Source organism: Manacus vitellinus, unplaced genomic scaffold (assembly GCF_001715985.3).
Source record: "Manacus vitellinus isolate BGI_N305 unplaced genomic scaffold, ASM171598v3 scaffold_13_pilon, whole genome shotgun sequence".
Lineage (NCBI taxonomy): Eukaryota > Metazoa > Chordata > Aves > Passeriformes > Pipridae > Manacus > Manacus vitellinus.
The window spans coordinates 13,539,668-13,567,384 of record NW_021938999.1 but is presented as its reverse complement, the minus strand read 5'-3'; the positions used below and the strand labels follow the sequence as shown (position 1 = coordinate 13,567,384).

The 27,717-nt window shown below is 38.5% G+C and overlaps 1 protein-coding gene across 2 annotated transcripts in view; it reads left to right on the top strand.

Annotated features, from left to right (window-relative positions):
- Window positions 1–47: 47 nt before the first annotated feature.
- The window catches only part of SEMA3C (semaphorin 3C), a 111,785-nt gene continuing 84,115 nt past the window's right edge, over window positions 48–27,717 (top strand). Inside the window, exons 1-2 of one of the 2 annotated variants that reach the window (XM_018068107.2) lie at window positions 48–153; window positions 3,468–3,608. In XM_018068107.2, the coding sequence (XP_017923596.1) occupies window positions 3,506–3,608 (103 nt within the window). In that variant the 5' untranslated portion in view covers window positions 48–153; window positions 3,468–3,505. Of the gene's footprint in view, window positions 154–3,467; window positions 3,609–21,234; window positions 21,272–27,717 lie in introns of those variants that run through there. The other variant, XM_018068108.1, reaches the window with a different exon arrangement.

Genomic DNA, 27,717 nt, shown 5'->3' with positions numbered 1-27,717 from the left:
TATGAGCTTCCAGCCCTATTTTGCTCAGCTAATCGATGCACCGGCGGCCGCCGAGCTCGCTCGCTAGAGCGGCGGCGGGCAGGCAGGGCAGCGCCTGTAACTGGAAACCAGCGCCGGCTCCGTCACCGCGCGGCAGCTCCATTCACTCCTAAGGTGCGTAATTGCGGGCAGGGGAGAACGCGCCCGGTGCCTTAGGAGTCCAGCTGCCAGGATTACTGTACGGAGGAGACGGGAGTACCCCTGCAACCGCCGCGAAGACAGACTTTTCTTTTTATCCTTTTTTTTTTTTTTTTTTTTTTTTTTTATTTATTTTTCCCTCCACAATGAACCAGGTTTGGAATTAAAATGTTCTGGTAGCGGGAGTGGAGTCTATAAACTGATAGAAACCAGAACCAGGTCTAGGGGAGTGGAACTAAAACTGATAGAAACCAGATGTAATAAGATGTGAAATGTCTCTGAGGGTTGATTTTTCCTGCTGTTCACAGATAGTTAAAACAATGTTTTCGAGATTGGCATAGTCTGTGTTTGGCAGGGATTTTTTTTTTCTCCTTTATTTCTTTTCTTTCCTCTGCTGAATGATTTTTCTTACAGGATTTAAGGGTAGGACCCAGCCTGTGGCACATGACACCTGCACAGCACTTCATAGCAAAGCGATACTGTACTTTCCAAAAGCAATACACATGGTGCAAGCGACCTCCGTGGCAGGGAAACTTCACCACTTCACTTTAGTAGCGGTTTGTCTGTTTGTTTACAGTTGGAATAGGGTGTAAGAGCAGAAATGTAATTAGACACTGTTTTTTGTCTGTCCTGTAAGATTCTTTAAAAGTACTTTCAAGGTTTTAGGTCTGTGAGTTGTCAGCAGAGATCATGTGCACGGGACATGCTGAATATAGCATCATGACTTACTGAGATAAATTCAGAACTGGGATATAAGCCCAAAGAGTCAAACTTGCAATTCAGTTACCAGCTCTGTAAATCTCTGAAATTAAACCTATTTCCATTAGGTAACTCACATGTCAGGCACCCTGAGGTGCCTTTTTGGCACTGTATGCATATATTATTTATGTGTCCAACAGCTGGGTAGGAACCATGCTGCTCAGCATTTGAATCGTATATGTGCCTGTCACTTCTGTGTTAACGGTGAAGATCTGCAATTTGAGCAATGAAATGTAGCAATGTTTCACTCCTGTAACTGATTGCACTGGAATTGGCAGGAGGCACGAGAGTGGGAGGGAAGGAGTGCTGAAAGAGGTTTCTTTCTATTATTATTTCCTACAATATTATTTAAAGGAAGGGGAAATCTGCACACTTGTTCCTCTTTGACTTTTTATCTTTATTGCAAAGAAAGCATAGTGTTACTACTGTAAAATACTAATCCCATTGCATCTGTTAAATCATATGTTCTGTATGATTGGCTATTTGTTTTGGCCTGACAAAGAAATTTTATCAGGATTTAATGCCACTTCTCTCTTAAAAGAGGGGTAAGTAAAAGGATATCCCATGGGCTAGTCACAAGGTTTTAAATTTAAAGCCCACAAAGCAGCATTAGTACTAGAGTTCATGCAGCCTGTTTAAAAATTATTCTTGGCAAAAACTCTGCAACTATCGTTTTATTAGTTAACAGACCTTTAGAGATAATTTGGAACTGGACCAGAATGGATATATTTCTCCTACAGACCCAATCTGTAGCTGGCAAATTTATGACACGGGTGTTTTTGTCAATTAGCAGAGTTGTAGAATTACTTGATCTCTGTGCATTTCTCAGTATTCCAGAGCAAATCATGAAGGGGAGTCTAGGGTGTGGGCTGCAGAGCTCTGCGGTCACTTGCATGCTCTCCATCCCACCCACAACTTTATATGAAGTCCTCATGCAGAGAGAAACCTTTCAAAGTGATTTACAGCGAGTGGATCGGGAATGACAGAGGTAGTAATGAGATACGGGGCTTTTACCGCTAAGTCAGTGGTGTGGATCTGACCCAAACCAGTGGTGACCTAAAGTCATCCCTGCCTGACAGCTCATTCCTGCTGTGCCGTGATGCTTACAGCCGGTTCTTTAAGGACAGGTGTGAACCTCAGAGGGGCCGAATGAACAGGCATGTAGAAATACTGGCTTCCGCTGGAGGGACTGTAGTGCTGGAGCAGAGCTGAGGTAAAAGGCAAGATGATTGCACAGGCAACAAATCTCTTAATGAAATAAATGTATAGCTTTTAGTGCTGTCTTCTAGCTGTGGGGGTTGTATCTTTCAAAGTGCTTCCAGTTGCCATAGAATCAAATATATCACCTGACTGATGAACTAGTAAGTGGTGTCTAGTAGAAGGGCTGTTTACACCAAAAAGACAATATATATATATATATTATATATATATATATAAGCAGCAAAGTAGAATGGGCCTAAAATGAGGATGTTTTTTATTCTCACCTTTGGAGCTGAGCTGACAAAGTTGTTAGGATAGGTGAAATGAAATTCACACTTCACAATTTTTGGAGAGATGCAGTTTAGGAGCAGATATGATATAGATATGTAATATTCAGCTTCTGATGTCTGCTGGGTTTTATGGATCTGGTCCAAAGTCCATTAGAATTGTTAGGAAAGTGCCATGACTCCAGTGAGCTCAAGTCCTTCTTGAGCTATGAAAAGATGCAGAGTTTTGGACCATTTTCTCATTCTCTGAGAAGTTCAGGTTTCTCAGCAGCTAAACCCTATAAAATGAATGTAGAATCAGCAGATGTGCAGGAGGGGTAGCAGAAGTATCAAGTGTAATGCACTGTCTAACTCTGGGATTCTTAGTGCTCTGTAGAAGTCTATGAGAGCAGGTAAGTATCCTGAAACGAACTAGCCCAAAAAGCAAATGTTGACTAACAGTTTCAAGCATGTTGAAATACTTTTGGTTTCAATGTTTTGAAAGTCATGATGAACGTAGTCAGGACTTCTTAAAAGAAGAACTAAAGGCTATTAGAGAGCTCAGCTTACTAAAAACTTAAAGTTCATTTCCAAGAACCTTTGATTTCAAATGTTAAAAGAAAACAACCAAACAACCAATTTCCCAAACCTCCCCCTCTGAACATGAGGGAGACATGTCTAAAAATATCAACCAGCTTTTTGTTCATGAAACTTTATCTCCTGTCTTTGCTTTACTCTGCCTTGACATTTAGTATAATTATATTCCCAGCAGGTGGAATTGTCCTCGTTTTAAATAAACTGAATCTGATGATGCAGTCTACCCTAACCAAAACTTGGGCTCTGTTGGTTCTTATGAACAGGCAGAGAGCTCCTTTGGTACCAGCATAGAAGACTGCTGAAGAAAACCATTTTCAGACATACAGAGAAAACAGAAGTGCTGTACCTCCTTCACATCAGTTTTTATGGCTTCAACTGGAAGAGCTTTCTAACACAGATCTTTCCATACTGTTGTTTTTGCTCCACAAAATTGTATAAGAAGAGTAATGTAATATCTCTGTCTTTCAGGTTTTGTTTCTTGGATATTAAGTTGCAAAACTGAAGAGATGGCCTTTCTTGCAGTGCACGTGTTGATTGGGATATTTATTTACTTTAGCAGTGTAAAAGGATCTTCCCAGCCTCAAGCAAGGGTGTTCCTAACGTTCAATGGTAAGAAAGAAGATAAACATTCTTAAGCAAATATTATGATTGAACATTTTCTTCTTCCCCTTAAGTTCAATAACTGAGTATAAACTGGCTTTTTGATCTACGTCCACAATTATTATTTTGGTTTGTGTTGCTAACGTACCTGTCAACCTAAATTTGATGTTTTTTACCTGAAGCTAACTATAGCTATAGATGCTTAATTAATAAGACTTTCTCTTTGTTTTGACTTATTATGACTTACTAACAACCAAAGGTTCTTATCCTTAATTTTGCTTGGGAAAGATGGTAGCATATGGCATGTAGTGGAAGCTATGAATGATTTGAGTTCCTTTCATTCAGTGCCCAACTGAGGCGCTTTATACTCTGAAAATGAGGCTGCCTCAAGGTTTACCAAAATAGTTAGCCAGGCACAGAGTCCTCTGAAAAAGCATCATTCCTTGTGCACTTTGTACAGTGTGTAGGATGTATGTAGCATGTAGCAATCACTGATGCCTGCATATTGTAAACAAGCAATCAAAATTACTATTTTCAAGAGAAAGTTGTTTTTACTTCTGAAGTTCTTAGCAGTACCTTATTGCTACAATTACCCCAGTATTACTTTTAATAGTAATTTATTCTTCTAGTGTTAATCCCTGTCTTAAATGCTGATTCTAGCCACCACTTCAGAATGTGTGTGTTCTTCACCTTACAGTGTCTGTTAAATTTGAGCTGAAATTTTCTGTCAGTAACTATAGGGGTGTTGACTTTCTTGAGCATTCTGCCTTTTTGGTGATTATCTTTGAGCTATGAATGCTTGCTACTCCCTGCACCTGATGCTGTCTGCAGTAGGATGGCTTGTGTGGTTCATTAGTGTTGGGATGCCCTGCAACCACCATGGGAATATTCTGTGTGCTCTGAACAGTCTTTAAGAATCACTTTAAAAATAATCATGACTAGTAAGTATTTCAGACTGCTACTTGACACAGTGATCATAACTATGTAATCATGAGACTGAGAGACACCCAGAAGGAGACCTGCCAAGTTAGACCTTCCACAAATACCACCCAGAGACTGATCAGTACAAGGTGGTGTATATTATAGAGTATAGGGCCCTAAACTGATGAGTGCAATACTTACTAGGTGTAAAATGGCATGGTTATAGTAAAAGCAATAGTAGGAATTGATTCCAAGAGGGAACTGCCAAGTGAAGAAGTAGAGGTGTGAATTTCTTTTCCTTGCTTAGATAGTGTGGGCAATAACTGCTCTGGACAACTCAGCACAGAAGGAGGTTTGGCTGTGGTTGTGTGTTGCACTGCAGGTTTGCCACAGTTATGCAGAACAGGCTGATTTGGATTTCCACATCATCTGCTTAATGCCCTTAAAAGTAATGCAGGCTTCCCCTGATCTCTGGTATGACCATGAAGTAGGAAGTGTTCAGGTTTTGTGTTATTCAACCTTGTGAATGGGAAAGAATCGTGATGAGGGGCAAATGGTTTTAACATGGACTCGAGATTTGTTTTTCATCACAGGTATCCTGCGAGTCTGAAACACTGAAGCACCCATAGGGCAAAAGACCCCAAATCTAGGGATTTAAAAAAAAAACTGAATGAAAATCTTAATTCCTCTGTTCCTCTCTGGAAGGATGTTGTCCCTCCTTCCTTTAAAAGGTGCTATGACAGCTTTATGTTGCAGTGACCCCTTGATCTGGTGAGCTTTTGGGCCCCAAGAGCCCTGCCACTCTGTGCTGACCCTGGGGATGCAGCCTCACCTCACTGGTTCCTGCTGTAACCCTGCTTGGCTGCCTTGGTTAGACCTGTTTCTGAAATATCATGTACAGTAGTTGACTGTCCTGTGTCCTTTCCTTGATTTTAAAGTGATGCTTTGCATGAGTGAAAATGAGTCTCTAGCCTTGGTGAAAGTTAAGGTAAAGTGTCACCAGAGCCTTGCAATACTATCTGATTATCTCAAAACTGGTATTTTACTTTCCCTGATACTTAACAGTCAACCTTTAAAAAAAAAAAACCCACAATCAAACCTTAAAAAACCAAACCAACCAACCAAACAACAAAGAAACCCCAACAAAAAAACCATTTTGAAGTCCAAAATTTTTAATGGGTCTGTTGAAGTCATAAAAGAAATTAATTATGTCCTTTATAATATAAGAACTATGTCTGAAATAAAAATTTTTTGTATAATATGTCAACAGTAGTTTTATTTTTAAACTTGATTTCCAGATGGTAAGAAACAGCTTTCATTATGTCAGAAGAGTTTGCAGGTTGTTATGTATAACAAGGTAATGGCCCCACCTGTAATATGAACTTATGTTCTATAAATCTGTTCATTTCCATGAATACTGGTAAAAGAGAAAAAGGTGAAACTTTGTGTTAATCTCTAGCAAAGTGTGATAACACACTTTCTTCATAAGCTGCTTCATAGCTTATTGTTTTTAAATCATGTAGGAATATCAAGTTATTGGCCGTCTCCTTGCCCTGAGAAGCTGTCAGTTTTTATGGAGAATTGTCACTCTTTTAAAGTGCATCATTTGAAAATAAAACTATAATTAGGTCTCCTTATGTTTTAAATGACATTAGACAATAAAGACAAGTCATTCAAACTTAGGATACTTACATGATATATTTCAAGTTCTGAATTGGATTTGGCTTGGTGTCTACAATTACATTACATAAGTTTTGGGGGTAGAATGCATACAGGAGGAGAAAATGAGTGATGCTTTTCAAAGCTAACCTGCTCCTTCAGGATCAAGTCAATTGAGCTTATTCACACTGCAGCATTTCTCATGGGAAAATCCAGCAAGTATCTTGACCTATTCTGTTTTTCATCAGGAAAGATAAAAATGCGAATCATTTGAATCATGGGCTGCTTTTCTCTTTGCCATCGACTTCATTAAGAATCAAATGTAATTAAAAAGTACGCCTGGGTAATACCTCAAGAGCCTGATAATGGGGATTTTGCAATTAACTTCAATGGATGAAGGACTGCAACCCTAACTTCTATTTTTGAAATCAAAAGCCTGGCCCCTTGTCTAATTAAAATGTAGTTCATGACTTAGCTGAGATTGTTAACTGTGCGTATGACGTGAGTGTGGAACTTACTGCTGTCTGCACCCTGAGTGCCTTGAAAATTGCAGCGCTGTACAGAACCCTGAGGCCTGATTTCTATTGCTTTGCACCTTGTATAGCCATTTACTCAGCTGAAAGAAAAGGTCAGGCTGAAGCTGAACTGTGTGCCATGCGCAGGTATACGTGGTTATAGACGGCACTGGGCCTGCAGAGAGTCAGGCAAAGGGACTCTCAGTTTGCCTGGAATAATTTGACGTGACCCAGTTGTCCTGTTCAACGGTGATGGTTCAAACCATCAATATTTGTACAGCATCTGCACTTGTAGAGCCACTGCAGTTGAAGAAGAAAGATGGCTCCAGCTTTTTCTGATTCTGAAATTGCAAAGGTGTGAAGCCTGTGGTGCGACAGATGCAGCAGTGTTGGGGAATCATCTACTGTGTTGCCGTGGAGGATGCAGGTGTGAGGGAACTTGGGATGGGGGAAGTAAAGGACTCAGCATGTTACCCTACACCATTGGTGTACTATTCTCCCTCCCCCCAGCTCTTCTGACTCCTTGTCCTTGGAATAGATCTTTCTTAATCTACTTAATCACTGATCATAATTAAAGCACCATAGTTTGTTTTCTCTCCATAGCAAAAGACTTACCTTATCTGTTTATGAACTATCAAGTATGGTGCCTGCAGTTTCTCAAACTATGTGCATTCCTCTTTCTTACTGCATGTTCCCGAGCAGATAATTGGGAGCTGTATCGTTCAGTCTTTACAGGGGAAAATGCTTTCTCAAGTCAGTGGGAGTATTATCAGAATCAGGAAGGAGTTATTAGACCCCAGGTTAGTGTTTGAATTTGTTTCATACCATCTCAAATTTATTTTTGGATTATTGCAACCCTAAAATGTTGGGCTGTACCATTTTAACATAAAATTCTGAATTAATGAAAGCAGACTTAGTACTTATTTTTTAAAATACACTCGAACAAACCTTCGAGTTTTTATGGTGATGCACAACGAAGTGATAATTTCATAATCTATTGGGAACGTTTAATGCATTCCTACCTCAAATATCTGGTCTGGCAGATATTTCCCATGCAGACTCTTCCATTGTCTCCAGTGAAAATTCCATATGAGAAGTGGATCAAGGCTAATTTGCAGACGGTTTTGTTCTTCTCTTTGTCATAAAATTACTAGAACACGTAAAGGACTTTTAAGAAAGTATCAGTCAGCTTCATTAATGACAATTAAAAAGCATAAAATGTCACCAGAGCAACAGCAGCACTTATTCAACTGTCAACATATTTTAAAAGATTTAATGCAACCCCTGTGGTTACCCTCAAGGAAAAATAAAGGAGCTGAGAACCATTTTCTTTGAGCTCTTGAGCAACAGCAGTACAACTTGTTTTTAAACAATCCCTCATTGTAATGTTAATGTTACCACAGTTAATAAAAAGTTCATTTATTATTTGGGGGACTTTGTGCTGATGACAGTCTAGTAGGCAAAGGTTTATGCTCAAATAGTTGATTGGATCTTTTTTGGTGTCCATAGAATGAAAACTGCTTGCAAAATGAAGTAGAAGCAAAGCAAAAAAAAATAGAGAAAGAGGAAGAAGAGATCCATGGTTTTGTTTTTGTTTAAATGCAAAACTCATCTTGAATGTTCATACAGTTGCCTAATTTTCAGCAAATTGGGTCATATTTTCTCAAATTTAACTGATTTATTGCTTTCACAGCTTCGTGGATTTAAATAATGCTAATTTATAAAGCATTGAACATCAACCATGTGTTAACACTTCCAATTTAATTGTCTCTCACTGGAGATCTAAAAACTTAATACTTTCAATTAAAAATAAAATTCTTTTTATCTTTAGTAGGGAAGATGGTATTTTTACACTTGGTCATAAAATCAGAGAATATTAAGGGGATGCAATGGGCCTTAAAGGTCATATAGTTGCAATTCCTCAGCCTTGCCATGAGTGGGGAGATCTCCCTCTAGACCAGCTTGCTCAGAGCCCCATCCAGCGTGACTTTGAACACTACCAGGGTTGGGGCGTCCACAGCCTCTGTGGGCAACCTGTTCCAGTGTCTCACCACCCTCACAGTAAACAATTTCTTCCTAATACCTAACATAAATTTCCCCTCTTTCAATGTGTATTGATTATTCCTTGTCCTCTCACTACAGTTCTTTCCAGTTTCTTTCCAGCTTCCCTGTAGCCCCCCTTCAGATACTGAGAGGTTGCTATGAGGTCTCCACACAACCTTCTCTTCTCCAGGCTGAACAGCCCCAAATTTCTCAGCCTGTCTTCATAAGGGAGGTGCTCCAGTCCTCTTTTCAGCTTTTTGATCCTCCTCTGGGCTTGTTCTAACAGTTCAATGTCCTTATGTTGGGGACACCAGAAATGTAGAGGCCCAGACAGGGCCTCTAATTGCCAACTATGGTTGTTCCTAAAGACAAATGCCTGATTTACAAATTACAGTCTTTTACAAATTGTAGTATTTGGGGGCAATTTTTAGACTTTTATCTTCTCTGTATATTTCTTTCATTGCTTTGTTGTTTATTATTCTTTTTTTTCTCTGTTGTTGTAATAAACAGAGGCTTAGTGCAATAAATCTTCTACAGAAATTGAATTGCTTGAACAGACTGTGAGTTAAATGTAAAAACAAAGCAACATCAAAAAAATCAAGCATTTTAAAGGAAGCATTATGTAGAAACGTCAGTATTCTTTCTACAGTTCCATGAGTAGACATCCCACGTGCCAAATGACATTGAATCTACTTATTTTCACACTCTTGTTCAGTGGCAGTGTCACTGAGTTAGCTTCACTGTCATTATTGTTGACATAAGTATACAGGAAAGGAGAATTTAATGTATTCTTTCTGTATTTAGTTAAATTGTGCCGTGTAATTTAACTTCAGTTATGAAAATGATCATGCAATAAAGCTGAAGTCACAGGGTCCAGTTCTGTGTTTGTTCTCCACAGTTAGTATAAAAGGCATCCTCATGGGAAAGCACAAATAAGTACATGTCTTCAAGGTAGTTAATTATCAGGCAACAAATTTATGGGAAAACCCTAAAAATTTAATCCTTCTCTTGGATGAAGAACTCATCCAAGTTTGATAAAATTTGAGAATTGTTTGTTTCTTGCATGATAATAAGTAGATCTCCTATCTAACAGATGACTTACTTCTTTTAATCTCTTTTTGTTCCTCAACTCAGTCAATTTGTCCTGTATTTGTCCTGTATCTGAACCAGCTCATGGTTGGTTTGTTTGTTTGTTGTTGTTTTTTATTTTGGTATGGAAAAATCAAACTTTATCTGAGAACATTTTGACAGATTCTACACATCTTAGCACTCTCTGCTTCTCATAGAAGAAAGTAGCTTATCTTGGCCAGTTCCACTGCTCTGACATTACAAGTCTTCCCTGTGTTGCCTGTCCAAGGCAAATGCTGAAGTCCCTACGTAGGCAGTTATATTGTCATTATTGTGCAACACATCTTCTTTTTATGCTTAAAAAAACGTGATGAGAGAAAAATGGCACAGACATTTCTAATATCCCGTCTTTTTCAGGATTGTTCTGATACCAGTAACAAGAGCTCCTCTGTGAGCCCTTTCCATACTGGATGAGCTCACAGTGCACTTTGATATGTGGTGCCGCACAAGCCTTTTTGTGTTATCAGATGTAATTAGTGACGTGACTCACAATAATTACTCATTTTATTGAAGTGCGTTGACTGAAATCCTGCCATGAATAAATACATAGACCAAGAACTTACCCTGTCATTTGAACTGACTGTTTCCTCAACATGTGTATTTTGTTCTTTTTGCTGCTGACTTTTCAGTGTTCTTAAGAACACTCCTTGTAAAAAGACTAGGCATTGTTTCTCAGGGAAAGGACTATGCCTTAGGAATGCAGTTTACTGATTCACAGTGCACCTTCTCACTCGTCTTATTTTACTAGTACACAACTATAGGGAGTTCTATCAGGGAGTCCCAAGAAACACAAGGCTCTATTAGGAACTCTGTGTTGTTCAGGAGAGAAAGTGAATTTCAGATCTGGTGTATGAATGCTCGCAAATCACCATGAGCTTAGAGACTGGTCTGTGAGCACCTTTCAGGGCTGAGCTCTTAATTTTTAATTTGACCACCATCTCCCAAGTGTTATATGACATTTTTAATGAGATTGATAATTCTGAGGAAGGAAGAATGGTTTAGATTTTTTTGTTCTTTTGGTGGGTGTTTTTTTAGTTTTTATTTGGGGGCTGTAAGTAAACACTTCGTATAAAATACACCCTCTTTTTATGAGAAGATTTTACTTGCAGTAAAAATTTCAAATGCAAATACGATTCTGTGAAATGCAACATTTAGTAAAATTCAAAAGTCTGGGAATGAATACCCAGACTTTCAAACAGTTCTGCTTAATTTTACTCATTGCTCTGGAAATAAATTATTGCCTCACCAAAATTATCTTCTAGAATATGGATGAGGAGACATTACAATCAGCTCGGACTGCCAAGTTGCTTAATGGAAAAAAAATGTGTATTGGCAGTTACTTTTATTTAAAAAAAAAAAACAAGCTAACCCAAAAGTCAGCTGAACCCAAATTCTTTTAGTTACAGGCACTGCTTTCAGCCATTAAACAGGTCAGACTGGCATTCCAAAATTAAAGAAAAAAATTGTTTTAGAATTACGTGGCGAATGTGTAATGGATTAAAATTCACTTTCAACTGTCTATCAACTCAACTATGGTCTCCTTTTAGAATTTCCTTTGCAATTTCACAGTTCCTATATTACTTTGAAACGCAACTGAAAAACACAGGGTCTAGTAAATCCTTCCCTGAGAGTAATAGGCTTTCTCAGTCACCTGTTCTCGTGATCATTTGTTGTTTTTTCTTAGAATTTTTTTTCTCTTGCTTAATACCATTTCTCTTTACCATTCTTAATGAAAAATATGTTTACTTTTAAAAGCTGTGAGTTATGCAGAATAAATCAATTTATCTCAGCTAAGAATCAATTAAATTGGGAAAACATTTGTCTTCTTTTAACATCTTTGTAAATCAGGCTATATCTCTCAGTCTCCCAGCTTAAAGGAGCTGCAGAGTTAAATTTACAGGGAGGATAAGGGAAATATGCAAGGCAAGTGTCTGATAATTCATTTCAGTGGCTTGGAATGGCAAGGTTTGTTTTCTTTCCTTCTCGTGCATGCAAAGTTTTCAACAGCAGAAGGAGAAGATAAGCATCATGGTATATATGGACACCACAATTGATAGTGTAATAGGAAACAGGGAGGGAAAGATGGTAACAGTAGATGTATTTATAATGCTGCAATGATTTATTTTTAATGCAAAAAGGTGTGTGTATTCAAAACACTGTGTCAGAGGTACATCAGTATGTAAACCTGCATTTTCTGTTCGTTGACACTCAGCATTTTACTAGGTGTGAACCTAACACTGATAAAGAAACTCCTTGAAAACAGCTACTGATCCACTGAAAGTGGATTTTCCTTATCCTCTGAGATATCCACTGAGTCATAACCAGCCAGGGAACAAAACACTGTGTTTTCCTTGGGGCCAACACTATCGCACACTCCTTTGGCCTTTCTGGTGCGTTACAATGGCACAGGATACACATCGTAACACATCTAGTTTTTATAGTTCTTAGAAATTCCTCCTTGTCTGGAATAACCAGCCTACATGCCTCTCATTGCAGTTCTCTGAGACAGTCTCTGTGTTAGTATGTTGAGTGCTCTTACAAGGCACAATATCAAATTAGTACACAAAAGTGTGAGCACTTGCATTGTCAGAATAGCACTCTGTTTTTTTAATATCAACCAATTAAGATGTTATTTTCAAGGAGAGGCTTGGCATTTTTTCAAAAATTTACTTCTTGAGGCCTGAAAAGGATTTAGTTGGCATGTAGAAATGATCCCAGGCTTAGACTTTTCGATGGCTTCAACGTGAGCGCAGCTGGAATTTTTTAAGCTGATTTGAGTAAAAACCCACTTCCTGCCACTGTTGAAAATAATGCACTATAATTTTATTGTGTTTTTTTTCCTAAAGCAGACAAACCTACAGCAAAGACAAAAGAGCTTAAAGCCCACATAAGGTGTTTTATTGTGGTTCGCATTAGGGAATTAAAGCTGTGCATATATGCCTGTAAAGCTATTACCTCTGATTTAATAACTTATCATCTTTCTAGCTTTGATAAGTTCCTTTAAAATGAGAAGGTTGTCAGCCATTCATTTCTCCAGTAGAAGCACTTTTTTTATTTATGGATACTTGGGAATGTAAGACTTTTTCAAATAAAATTTTCAAAAGTATAGTAGGAATAAAGAGTCATTTGCTGGTGGTTTTTATTTCACTGAATGTTCCTTCAACCCTCCTCTCTATTATTTCCTAATCTCAGGTAAACACATTCCTAAATTCACACCAACAGCTGGAAAAAGTGTGTCCTTAAAAACTAAACTGCATAAAATTGCAAAAAAATAATTTGAAACTTTCAGATGTAGTCAGATATCTGTGCTAGTAGTGCTCAGAAAGTGAAGCTAGGAGAAAACTTACAAACTTGGCCAGCATAGTTTGGCCCACCAGCCAGGTCTATCCAGCAAACCACAGACTTGTATCTGGTCCCGTTTTTTGCTTTGAGACATGAGAGAGTCTGCTTGCACAGTATACGCTTCCTTAGCTGATGAATTCTTCCTCCCCAGCACCCAGAAGACAAGCGGTGGGTTCATGAAGCACTGGCATGGCATTTTCAGAAGAAAAAGAACATGAGTCTTTCTTCATTTTTGTGTATATTTGCCCCTGGATGGGTTAGAGCAGGCGCTGGGGGAGAGAGGCGAGCACAGGAATTCAACATCTCCCCAGCATCTGGGAAGAACAGACCACCCTGATGCAGGGGCTCTGAAGAGGGTTTTGTAGAGGAAGGTTGTGCCAGCTGAATCAATACTGGGGCAGGTTTCATACCTACTGTGGTAATTTAGATGTATTGGGGGGGGCAATCAAATAAGATTGTTAAAACAAACAAACAAACCAGCAAATCTTTCTGGAGTTGATTTTTTTTTTTTTAACAGAGACAGGAATCTGCCTCAAATGATGACTTAATTTCCATTTGCTATTTAAAAAAAAAAAATAAAAATTATTCCAGATTCTCAGGGTGCCATTGCCAAAGAAATTTCCTTCATAAAAACACTCCAGATACATGCAGCACTGCAGTACAGTGATGAAATCCCTCTCCATTACTATTAGTATTATATTTGTGCTTCAATTCAGTGCATTTTTATTGGTATGGTGTTGGTATTAGTATTGGTACTTGGGGCAAGCATGGAATGCTGGTTATGAGGCAGCCTGTGCTTCTCCTTGTATCCTTAGTTCCTCTCTTATCTTGTCCTTAAAGAGGTGAAAGAATTCTGCCTGGTCTTGTCCAAGAGGCAAGCAGCTGAGTTTATTCTTTTCAGTCTGTGTGGTGACTGTGAAGGACCTTTGCTTTAAGGTTATTCTCTTTTACACGAGGGTACAATGACATTGGAAGGGGTTTATTGCTTGCTTTAGGCTGTTGAAGGCATCCCTAGGCAGCTGGAAATCCCTTTCAGATTGGGTTGGATGTGAGAGAAAACATGTAACATCTAAGATCAACTAAACTTGAGATTGTAACATCAATAAACCACAGCACTCTGAATAAACAAGGTGGCCACTCACTGTTTACTGTTCCTTTTGCTTATTTTTCCAGCCCTGTGTCTGTGATAGCCCCAACCTGTTTGCTGAGTAGTTTAAAATGACTTTTTTTTGAAATAGGTCTGACTTTTAGTTGATAGGTATAAGTTGTATGTGGACATGTGTCAGAGAGAATTAGCAGCTTGTGAGACATTTTTTCTCTAAAGGACTCTTTCAGGAAAGCAACTGTTCATTAGTGGAGAGCGAGAGGGTGGCATAGGAGGCACCAAGAGGCAAAAGGGTCTGGTAGAGATTATTCACAGGCACAAGATACTGCACCCCAGCTCACGCAGTATGAGAATATTCAGCCTTAATATCTGCTCCAGAGGTAATCTCCAGTTCCTTTGAAGCTGATTTCAAATCTGATATCAGATCTTCTCATGTTGAAGAAAGTCCATATGGGTCATTTAGGAGGCAAAATACTGCTTTCTTTATACAAGAATGGAGCATAGTTCTGGTCTACTGTGTCATATGTTAAAATTTTCTGCAACTGTGCCAATTCATTTGTTTTGATTTGTGGAGATGAAAGATTCAGAAAAGAGATTGCTGTGACCAGTTTTGGACCCTGCCAGCATAGCAGGTTCTGGCAAAATAGAGGAACCTCAGTGAAGGGCCACCAGGTGGTTATGGGTGTTGGAGCACGTGGTAAACAAGGAAATGATGACAGCTGAGTTTATTCTCATGGCTGTCTGATGGGGAGAGTCAGACTCTTCTTCTCAGCAGTGCACAGTGACATCTGTTTAGATGCTAGGACTTTTTTTATTTCTTTTTTTTTTTCTGTTGGTTGGTTGGTTGGTTTGGTTTGGTTTTTAATTATAAGCGTAGTGAGACATTGGAACAGTTGTGTAAGGAGGCAGCAGACTCTCCACTGGTATATGAAACTCAGCTGGATGAGGTCCTGTGCTCACTTCAGTAGGTAGTTCTGTTTTGAGCGGGATTTTGGCTGACACAACCTTCAGATGTCATTTCCAACCTGCATGTTTTGTGGTTCTGTGATTTTATCAGTATCAGCAGGTGTGAGTCTTAAGGCGTTGGTAACTGTGTTGGCAGTGTTTTCAGCACAGCTTATCTATTAAAGCAGCTCTGAAGAAGAAAGTTAGCTTTTCTCAAAAAGGTCAGAAATCTGACCCAAATGACCTGGCAGCCTGTGTCCACAATGAAGGCTATAAACACTCAACATTAGGAATTTTTATTTAGATACTTACTGCAAATTATTGTGCCTGAAGTGTGAGTTTCCAAGATTGAAACCTTGCATGTTGTGTAAATTGTTTTCTTACAGTTTAATACAATAGATTTCCCTGGTGTGGAAGAGAAAGACATGAGTCTGTTTGTATTTGCACAGTAAGATATAGCAATTCCTCTTCTAAAGAATGGCAGAAATCCTAGATATGCAGCATTAAATGAAATTATATGAAAGCAATGTCAGATGATTCTGCCTATGTTTTCCGTACATAATCTCCTTTGTTCTCTTGTTTAAGAAAAAGAGATTGCCTTCTTGTTAAATCAGTACATGTTATGATGGAGTGTGCATTATGTAACTAAATTTACAGGTGTGTAATTTATATGTTTAGTTTTGAAATTCTACTGAACTCCCTTATTACCAGGTCAGAATAAAGGTTAAATTATATAACTAACATTGACCAAATTTCACAGTATGCATTTGGTCTCACAACAGATATTAGAATTTGTTCTGGTTCTGGTTTATTTTTGAAGCTTGTATCTGTACATATGTGTAATGTTACATAGAGCAGATAAAGCAGACTTCTACAGTACATGCTGTGTTTGGGGAGGTATATGTGTCTACTTCTGGGCAAGCTTTATGTTATCTGATGTATGACAGTTGTCTAGCAAAAAATGTTTGCAAAAATAATACTAAAATAGAAAATCCAGAGTAAAAGATTCTAAATTACGTGGCCACATCCTGGTTTGAATGCATAAATTTGTCCAAGATATTTAATTTTCTTTCCTTTCAGTAGCTGAGTTTGCACACTCAAGCTCTGCTCTTTAGTGATGTGTGTGCACACATACATATGCACAACCAGCATAGGAAAAATGAGTAATATAATGCATACTTCTGAGTTTAACCTTTAGCTGTCATGTGATCTATACTGAAATATTTTGAATATTTGAAAAATTCCTTGGGACTGTATTGATTGTTAGGCTGTACGGACTTAGGGAAGATTTGTTTAACCTCTCTACAAGGCTGTGATGGTCTCTGATTGGCATTATTCATCGGAGTCACTCTATTTTTCCTGTCTTTGTAGTCACAGAATCATGTGGTTTGGAAGGGACCCCCAGCCAACACTATCAAAGTAGATCTGATTATATCAGGTTGCCTGAATGACTACAATGGTAGAAGCCCCACCCTTTAGTATCAGTGTTCCAGTAGCCTCCCAGCAGGTCATTTCATGCATAAGTAAGATGACAATTCCCCATCCCTGGAAGTGTTCCAGGCCAAGCTAGATCAGGCTTTGAACAACCTGGTTTAGTGAAAGGTGTCTCTGCCTATGGGGAAATGAAACAAGATGAAGTTTAACATCCCTTACAACCCAAACCATTCTGTGATTGATTCTAAAAGTTCCCCTTTTCATTCATTTCTTAAAACTGAACAGACCTTGTTCCCTCATTTCTACATGCGTGCCTTGTGGTCCAGAAACATTATTTGTTCCTTGGCTTATTTTTAATCTTCCATTCTAATGCTGAGCTGCTTGCTTCAGTAATTGCTCACCATCTCTTCTCTCCAGGTTCATCTCTGCATATAATAGGAATAGAGTCTGGCTCTGTGTCTATTACAGGAGTTCATCATTAAGCCGCTTTAAAACTGACTAAAATCAGAATCAGAACAATATATCTTTCTGTGTGTATACTCACTGACTATTAAGTTGGTTTAGTGTCCATTTTGGGAAGAAAAAGGAGATTTTTTTGGCCCCAATGCAATTAGAGTCAAATATTGAGCTGGTTTGTTGTTTTTTTTTCCAGAGAATGTGAACAAATGTGATTTGAGTACCCACAGCAGTTGTTTAGTGTATTTTGAAGTTGGGTTTCATGATATTATGAGGAACTCGCCTGCAGCCATTTTTAGAGAAGTTTCTCTATAACTTTCTGAGGATGCCTTTTGATTCCTTCACATAACTCAGCTCCTATATGCAGTTTAAAAGCAAAAGCACGTTTACCAGTTCCCTATTAATTTACATTTTGGGCATTAATCCTTGTCACTGGGGCAATCCAAAGCATTGCATCATTTGGTAATACCAAAATAGGAGCAAAATCTCTTGTATATAAAGAATAAAATAGAACAGATCTCAATTCACTCCTTTAGATTCCCTGCAGACAAATTCATTTCCATATGGTAAAGGATAGATGGATTTTGTCTGTAATGGGATATTCATTTTCATTTGATCTGCCTTAATCCTGAAGATATGGGTTTAGATCCCAGAGCCACTGAAAATATTAGCTTGATGTTTCCATCAAGCTTGAAAAGCTCTGTGACTGAAGGCTCTCAGCAGCTGTTATCTGCTATAATAAATGCCAGTGATGAAAAAGACTAGACAAGCTGAGGATTTAAGAACAAATAAAAGTATTTTCTTAATTAAGTTAGGAAAAAAAATCCTTTGCTGATTTCTTTATTGATAGAAAAAAGTACCGAGATTGTTCTTTTCCACAAATACTGCTTAGGATTTGGGGGTCACAGTTCATAGCAAAATACACCACCTCTGTTTACCCAGCTGCCACACCTCCTCTGCCTTCTCTCCTCTTGTATGTGAAGAGGCTGAAAGCAAGGTAAAGGGAATAAGAGATTTAGTGCTGCTCTAATTGTAGATGATAATTAATGTAAATGATGTTAACAGGATTAAGACTTTTTGCTTCCATGTGCATATCCCACCTGAGAGGAATGGTACCCTTGTATTTAAGCACAGGGAAGAGAGCATAGTCTTCCAGTGTGGTTTTGGCTACGTAGTGACATGTAATGGTGATCCAGAATGCAGGAATAAGTCTTGCAAGTTCTTTTATTTTGATTTTTTTCTTGTTTGTTTGTTTGTTTGTTTGTTTTGTTTTTTGGGGTTTTTTTAAGCCAACTTTGCAACAACTGGAAACTGCTCCTCCAGCATAACGTGGGCATTCTAGATAGAATGAGCCCTCAAACAGAAGCAGGCCAAAATGTCAAAACCAAAGGAAACTCTTAAGGAGAAAAAGGATATGGGAGGGATGTTTATTTCAGCTTTCATTCCGAGTTCAATTTTATGGATGTTACACACAAATTAAAGTAAGATTGTGTTACAGAACTGTGTGTTACAAAACCTTATGGCACAAAATTTAAAGAAAAAAAAATCTGTATTCATGTCTGTGTCTTCATACACTTCAAACAGATGTGTTTTCATTTCAAAATGGTCCACAGAGGTTTATGCCCAGCATATTGCTTATATAGCAGCAGTCTTTCTCTGTCTTACATGTTTCCATTTGGTTTTGGCAAAACAAAAGGAAACAACAACTAAAAAGACATTCCATTTTGTGGGGACAAAAAACCCCTTCTGCAGTCCAATGATGTTACTGAACTTTGGATTATGATCATATTTTCCAATGGGTGCAGTATTTCAATCAGAAATCTACATTTAATCCCTCTCCACTCTAAAAGAGGGTGAGATGAACACAGTGATACATGGCAATGTTCAATGTTTTCTTTCACTGTAAGAGAGTATTCAACTTTCTAATGAAAGTTAGAATGAAAATAGAATAGATTAATATCAGCTTATATGTTTTTACAACTTTTTTCTTGTGTCCAAACTTCAGCATGAAGCGTTTGTTCAGTTCAGAGGTTTCAGAGCCCATGGAAGAGGGCATGCATTAAAAGGTGGCACTTACACGTGTCAGGACAGGCCTTGCTGCTGCTCTTGCCAATGATGAACAGGGCACATGTTTGCTGTTGTCCCTTCTTCACTGCCCACACCAGTAATTGTGACTTTGCATTATTTATAGAGACTGAGTTGGTTTGCAGTTTTGTTTTTTCCTGCTTTTCTCTTTAGCCACTATCCAACATGACTGTACCCAAGCTTTTTGTTGAGGTTTGTCTGGTGGAAGCAGAATTAAAGATTTTTGTGTACTTTGCCATCTTATGACAACTGGCAGCAATTGAAATGAGGCATGTCAAGCAACTACCACAAAAAGAAATCAGTAATTTACAAGTTCAGAAAAAGGTTGAAGAAACAAGCCTTCTCTGTAATTTTGCTGTCTTGTACAGTTTGTTAATATTTCCACATTTGAGAATATTTAATTTTCCTAATTGAGGGAATGTTACACTACAGTTCAGAAGAGAAGGCAAAATCAAAAGCAAAATACTCTCATTTTCATCAGAGCAGTGCTAATGCTTATGTTAGTCAGTGAGAAAAACATGGGGGTGTATGGGAAGCAATAATTCATTATTGTCTCTCCTGCAGTCAATTAAATATGTCTCATACCTAACTGATTAAAGCTGCCTTTTTTTCCATTATGATAATAAGATTCATTGGAAACAGACTGAGAGTAGGACCATTTCTCCCAGCATTTAAAATCTCTAGACGAAGGGAAAAAGTAAAACCCAAATGCCAGCCTTGCCAGTTTGAGTTTGATTATGTAAAGTCAATAGCTGTAGCTTGCAATAGATGCAAAGTTTTTCTTCCTGCTCAGTTGTTGACTCCTGTCGTAGCTAGACCTGCTGAATCTTAACCAGTACAACATGTGAGAAATTTTCACTCATGACAAAACCATTGGTCAGAAAAGTGATGATCTGCTGTGTAGGCACAAGTCTAACATGAAGATGCCATGTGAAATCATAGATCGTATAATTACAGAAGGATTTCAGAGAACCAATCTTTGTAATGCCTTTCTCTTTCTATAAAATCTATTGTTACTTATTTCTAAGCTCCTTAAGAGACTATATACTATTCTGCCAGGCTAAAATATGCATTGCCCTTAAAATTCTTCACACTTACTGTCTCCTCCAATTTGATTCACATTTTCTCCCTTCTGTATCTAGTTCCCTGTCCAAGTTAAAATGTAAAATAAAGTAGAAGAGATGTTTGGGCCTCTGAACACATTGCTGAAAGGTTCATTTTTCTACACACAAGTGTTCAGAGTATTTCTCACAGAAGAATAGCATAAATTATGGAGATTCTGTTCACAGAACAGTGAATGGTATTGTCAGTTTGCTTAGGAAAAACTAATGAGGTTGTAAAGAAATACTGTCTGCTTTATAAGAGTAAAATTTGACAGCTGGAAAAACAAGGGCAATAGGCTGACTTCCATTTTCCATTGATTTTAGCCCCCAACATTCAGAAGACTTCCTTTTCTGCAAAACCACATTCACGCTGCCTACACACGAACTCACAATGCTCTTTTGCTCCAGCCAGAGGCAGATTAAACTTCATTAGTGGAGTAAAGCTTGAGGAAAGTTCAAACTGTAACAGATAGTAATTTGACAAATAAAGAATTAGGGTTTGTTTTACTAAGGCAAAAATAAAGGCCAGAGCAAGGTTCCCATGGCTCTTTTGTGCCTTTAACCACTGGGTAGGAATACCATCCCTTTTCATAGTTTGGTTTACATACTGTATAAGCCTAGTAGACAAATACCATGGATTTTTTAATGCATTTAAGCACTCAGTTGAAACACGCATATGTCTCATTAAATAAAAAAAATATGCCTAAAAGTATTTGCCTTAGAGCTAGAAATAAGAACAGAAACTAAAATATGTGTTCAGAGTATTCTTTGTAGATGCACTAGTAGCTCAGCTTAAAATCAAAAAAAATGAATGCATTTTATGTCTGGATAGATTGCGTTAGGTTTATGCAACAACAATAAATTCTCACCCAAACATCCTCATATTTACACGTTCCCAGGCCTTGCTGTTCTAGAATAAAGGATGGATCATTACAGGTGAGTGACAGATACCTGTGGTAACTGATGGGCTGTGATTTGAGAATTTAAGTTCTTCTCACTCCACTAGCAAACTGTATAATGGCTAACGTGCAGTGGCACAGTCACACGCAAAGGTGTCTGACATTAATATCTGAAAACTTTTTATTAATATATATTGGATGAGCTTTAACAATCTACTTGCTATATGTTGTACGCTGGAATGTACTGCATGCAAACAATATTGCAGAGTGAGGGCTAATGCAACAGAAAAATGATGTGCTGAAATACCTGGCAAAAATATGTGACTGGCTCCTGCAGTGGAATTAAAAGCCACTGTGTCTTTGTGTCTGTGCTTGCTTTTGTGCCCATGGGGAGAATTAGGCAACCCTGTCAAATAAACAAATACTCCAAAAATCATCATGCTTCTTTAAACTTTACCTGGAAGTATGAAGGGGATAATCTTGGAGGACAGAAATAGAACACAAATCTTAATATTTAGTTGTCTTGTTCAGGTCTGCAGGGAGGTACTGCTATTAGCCTGGAATCTGCACACAGGATCGTTGCCTGAAGAGAAATGTTTGCATAGTTTACATTCAAAGAGCTGAGCAGGGATTACTTTCTTTGCTGCATTGTATATAACAAAGAGAGAGAGAGAGAAAATGTTTTAATTTCCATATTAATTTGGAAGGAAGGAGTCAGAAGTTCCGATTCCAGACCATGTTTCTTAAGTAACTGTTGTAAGTAGGAGACATAAGGTAGGGTAATCAAAGTACGCTTTTCACTCTTCTCTGTAGGCTCTGCTGTGATACACAAAAAATAATTCAGAAGGAGTTGAACTCGACTGAGAAGCATAAGTAGCTCAGGTTAGACCCGAGTCCTAAGTTGTGTCTTGTTTTCATAATTACAACTTTATTTTATAGCAGCTGGTAACTCTGTAAAACAGAGAAATTGTCCTTTTGGTGCAGCCTTTGGGATGGTGGAAGACCAGAGCTGTGGCCAACTGCGATTCCTTTCTTCACATCCACCAGATGATTCTTGTGGCCCCAAAATCTTCTCTTTGACTGTCTTCTGCATGGATTAGGCCTCATACATCAGTTGTTGTGCTGCATCTCCAAGGCTGAATGTTGGGAAACATCTAATTTTGGAAGGCTGGTAACACTCTGGCCTGGCTTGAAACTGGCTCACAGATGCCAAAACTGAGTTAATTTTGTACATGTTGCCAGAAGGTACTCCTGTGCTTGGAGGTTTTAAGTTCTTACTGTCAGTTTTATATGATAGTGATCCCCAAATGCTGCATATAGACAAACAGAGATGCCTGTGTTCTGGAATGGATTTAAGCCCTGGTGAATAACTCCTTTAAAACTTTACAAGGTTAGTTAAATTGTCATTTGGTACTTTGTAAGAACAATTTACTTTATGACTTGAAGGAAACTACTGCACTGAAAGCAAATATAAAATGATGAAGAAAGTGAATTTAGTTTTCTAAATTATTTTTGCAGAAGTAAAGGGGGAAAAAAGTGATAAAATTAGTCAGGGTGAAAATAGTACATTTCTTCAAAATAAGGCATACATTATAGTCAATACATGTGTCAGAACAACCCTGATGATACTCATTTAAAAACCATGAAATGCAGGGTAACTTATAAGCTAATTCTGAAGTGTGTAATGAATAAAAATTGCCTTATGTTGCAATTAGAATTTGTGCTGACAGTGAAAAATACAATTTGAAACCACACATTTAGACTGACTCCCTTTTCTCTCTTCGTCATTCAAGTAGCCTTCTCAGCTGTGTATGCGGGGGCAGCTGCATTTACCTCTAATGAAATTATTGCAGCAGAGAATTTGGCTCTGTTTCATTAACTTTGTTTGTTTCTTGGAGCTTTTATGTCTCATTCCCTCAAGCAACAGAATGGATATCTATTCAAGATACTTGTGAATTCAGAACACTTTATGTTTTTTGCCCCAGGTAAGGAAGGTGTCTAAATCTCTCTCTTTTCCTGATTTACACATGTACACACACAGTTCTGTTCCTTTGTCTATGTGTGTACACAGGCACAAAAGGTCACTGTGAGACCTCTATCTTAAGACTTGTATTATAAATATAGGAACTGTGAAAAACAGAAATATTAGAAATCTTAACTCCTCTAATCCACCTAATTTTATTGAAAAAGTGTTTGCCCCAGCACATTTTTGTAGTGCTTTCTCTTGCTCAGTAATGAATGTCTTAAGCACAGAAACTTTTTTTCTGTTATTTCAGCAAGAAGAATTATTTTCTAACTATGAGCCTTTGTTTTTTATTTTGTAACTCTTTGTAACAGTCAATTATACTTTTGTGCCCCGTCCTAATCCTGTCCTGTTTGAGCACAGTGTACTCACACAGAAACTGTTGCTATGTTGCTTTACAATCATTTTTTGACCTTGCTGGGCATGCTTCGGTTTGTTTGTTTGTTTGTTCATGTTTTCTTGGTGTTCCTTCATAATTCTGTTTCTTAAGTCTCTTGAATACTTAGTGTTCCAAACTTGTGTGAGTTGTCCTTCGCATTACTAACGCTGAAGAACTTAGCAGGAAAGTTCATTATTCCATGGATAAACTCAGGGTGGTAAAGGACTGTTCTATGGTGGGATTCTTCCAGATAGGCTTCAAAGTGATGCTAAATACAATTCAGTGCATTTTTAATTAATTTCTTGCAGGTGCATACACTTCCATTGTTCTAATGGTAATTTAATGTGTGCAAATCCAGACTAACTCCCTTGAAGTTGGTGAATATGCATCACCTTCCTAATTGTGTATTAAGGGATTAGATTTGAAATGGTAAAACTACAGTGAGCCAAGTCCATAGGCACATTCCCATATCAGCAGTGACACAGAACTTGTGAACTAACAGAGCCAAGACTTTGGACAACTCTACATGTTGATGTGCACGCTGTTTCCTGAAACTTGTCATTTTGTCATTGACTCACCAACTGTACAAATGCATAGGCCTGTGCTCTCAACTCTTTCATATATCAGACACAAGTCTATTCTTGCCCTCTAAAGACCACACGTGCGGTAGAACAGAAGCGTCTAGAGAGTATGTTGTTCCAGAGGCTTTCAGACTAATTCATCCTACGTTTTGCCATTCAGCTTGACTGGAGATGGAAATCTCAGGTTTTACCTATGAAAGGAAATGATACCTGAAGTCACACACTTGAAGGTCACTCAGATAATTTCCTTAGTGGTGCCTGAGACAGGATCACCTTGTCAGGTGTAATGGGGGAGACCCATGTGGAGTTGGGTTGCTGGTAATCGCAGGCAGCAATGCTGAATTAGGCTGCCTTATCTCAGGATTTTGTCTCCCTGCTTTCCCCTGTAGCACTTAGGTGTCAGCGCAGTCTGCTGGTTGCAGAGAGATCCAGACAGTGTTGTAATACTGTAATAGGGGCTTCAGGATGTAGGAACACATTTTTAGCTATGTGACTGCTATTGTCAGTATTGTTACCAGTGTTGGAATATTCTGTTGTAAGCAGATTTCATCAGAGTCCTGCTGCCAATGCTGAATCCTTTTTCTGTACATTCTTCATGTGTCTGGGTACATCTCTTCTTCTTAGAACTTCATTTGAAAGCAGGATTTTGACTTGCGTATAGACTTGTGCTCTGAACAGCCTCGTACTTAACCAACAAGGATACTTAGGTCTGAGGTGTTGTGAGTGCCTCCGGCTTGGTGTAACATTGTTTACTCAGACAATTGTCACTGCTACCAGCACTCCTTATTACACAGTTTAGCAATCTGCTGCCTCCTTGGCCTCTCAGCATCAGGACATACTCTGCAGAAAGCAGCCTCTGCATGCCCTGAAAGAAGTTAGTGACAGAAAGGAGAATGAAAATGTGGTTCATCAGTGGAATCTTTACTGCTGTTGTGCAATATGCATGTAAAATCATCTCCTTATGCCTGCTGTTTACTGCGTAGCAGAAAATAAGTTGAATTGTTGAGGAATTTTCAGTCTTAAGAAAGAGTTTAGCATATCCACTGTTTCTTGGGCTGGAGGATAAAACAGGTATAGAAAAGCAAGTGCTTGCAGGGGTGTGAATGAGCTTTTGTTAAAGAACGATAGAAAACAAAGGCTCACCATGATGTTCAGGAAAACCTTTTATTTTGTCTAATGCATAAGATATTTCTCTAGCAATTGTATCCTTACAAAATAAGACCCAAGTACATATAACAAACAAATTAAATTAGACCTATATGTGTTGGATGGTTTGTTTTTAGGGGGTTTTTTTTGGTTTGGGTTTTTTTTTTCTTTTTTTTTTTTTCCTTTTAGGTGCATAATGTGCCTGAAGGCAGTTTTAACTTGCATAGGCTTCAAAGGTTTGTGATATATGATATATGCAAAATGAGAAGAATTTCTGGTTTGTCCTTCTGTTTTCTTTATGGATAAATGCCTGTGTGCCATGCAGCAGACAGATTTGAAGTGCAGAAGTGTTTAGATATGCAATAGGAAATGGTATTCAATTAATGGTGTTTAATTAATTTGATGCTACTGTTCTTTAAGAAGGGTAAATAAATGTAGACTGTACCTTTGAGCCCATTAGCTTTATCAATTCCTTGAAGGTATGAAAAAATTTGAAAACGGCATTTGAATGAGTATGAAATAAAATCGAAAATACTTATGTTTTGACTGGGATCATTAGAATTTTTCCTTGGATTTTAAAGCAGTGTTTTATTGCCTACTGTGAAGAGTTTTTGCATAAAAGCCAGGAAACCCGGATGAGAACGTTGTGCAATATTAACCATATCAGGAGGCTCTATGTGGGAGAGCCACTGAGTAAACTACAGAAATGGCATTGAAATCTGTAGGACTGCTAGGAAAATAAGACACTACTATCACTTTCAATATGTATGAGACATCAGAACTGAAAATAAGAGAAATCAGTGCTTCTAATCTTCAGGTACATTATACATAATTTTCTCTCCTGCTTATCTTCGTTATCATTATTACTTTCCACCTTTAAATACAGTTTTCTCTAGTTATGCTGCAGCAACTCTAGTGATCATTCTTCCTGACCCTGATTTGATCCCGTGCTTCTCACACTTTATTCCCCATGTCTGAACAGGAACTTGGATTTTACTGGGGCGATTATGGGCAGGCCTGAGTGTCCCTGTCCAACCTCCATGCCTCCATGAGAGCAACATGGCTTCCCAGCGACCACCACAGCCAGACAGGACTGCAGGCTCTGCAGTGCTGCTGCCTATGCCATGGTTGAGCTCTCTTGACTTTTTGCCGAGATGACAGAGCTGCCCTGCGATCCGGTCTGGGGTCACGGCCGTCCCCCCAGGCAGAGCAGCCTTCCCGGACGGAGATGCCACTGCCAGCGGGCAGCTGTGTCTCACGCCGTGTATTTTTGGAAGTCTCTGAACTTTACAGTTAAAGATGTGCCAGAAGTAGTTAGGAAAAGTTCAAGAGACACTGAGCACTTGAGTGCTTGCTTTTTAACCCGCTGATCTGACAGTGTTAGTAAAACCTAGTTTGACAGTCCTTGATGCAATTTAAGTGGATTGAGCTTTCAGCTGCAGGTTAGTTTGTTTCAGTCGCCTCATGGGCAGCAATTACTTTTCTGCTTATTAGAACTCTCAACATTTTTTAAAAATTATTAAAATATGTTTTCAAGTTTCTAATAAAGAAAAGCTTTTTAAGAATATAGTTTTTCCAGGATTTGGTCCTGGAGTAATGTGGGCTGAACAAGCATTAGCACCACTAGTGAGTATGCCACAGCAGCAGGCTCTGATCAGCAGTGGAAGAGTGAGAGGAAGAGTGAGGAATGATGGCAGGAGGAAAGCAGAAGTGGACTCTGCTTCAGAATGAGCGGACCAGCCAGGAAAGTACTGAGCTGAATTAAAGTGGGAAAGAATTTTTTTTTCCCCCACTAGAAAAGAAGTAAAGAAAAGCTTTGGTTGGTTTGTCACGGTGTCTAATTTAGTTAAACTCAGTGGGCCGCTTACTGACTTCCATGGAAGGAAGAAATGTGTATTCATTAAATCATGTTAAAGATGAATAAAACTTTCCTGTTGCTTCAAGTGTTTCACCTTTTCTTTCTATAATGCTCCTAAGTATTTGCCACGAGGGGCTCATTGGCTTCCCAGGGGATTTAACATTCATGTAACAGTCCAGAAACGTAATTGTCTCATGCTTTGGTATTACAGCATATTTTGAAGAGATTTATGGGGAGGGAAGAGTTTGAAGAACAACACAGTGCCTGCTGTCTTCTCACAAAAGGTTTTTGCCTTCCCTCTGTGACAAGCCACCCTCCTCCTATGCACGTTAGCACCTGTGAAAGTTTTTGTGTGTGCTGCTCTTCCACTGTACCTGTTCCTCCTCTGCACAGGTTTTCTGAGAACCTCAGTTAGAATATATTTGCAATGCTTAACTTTGCCACTTAATATAATTTATATGTCCAGACTAAAAGGTTTGTGACTTTTTATACTGCT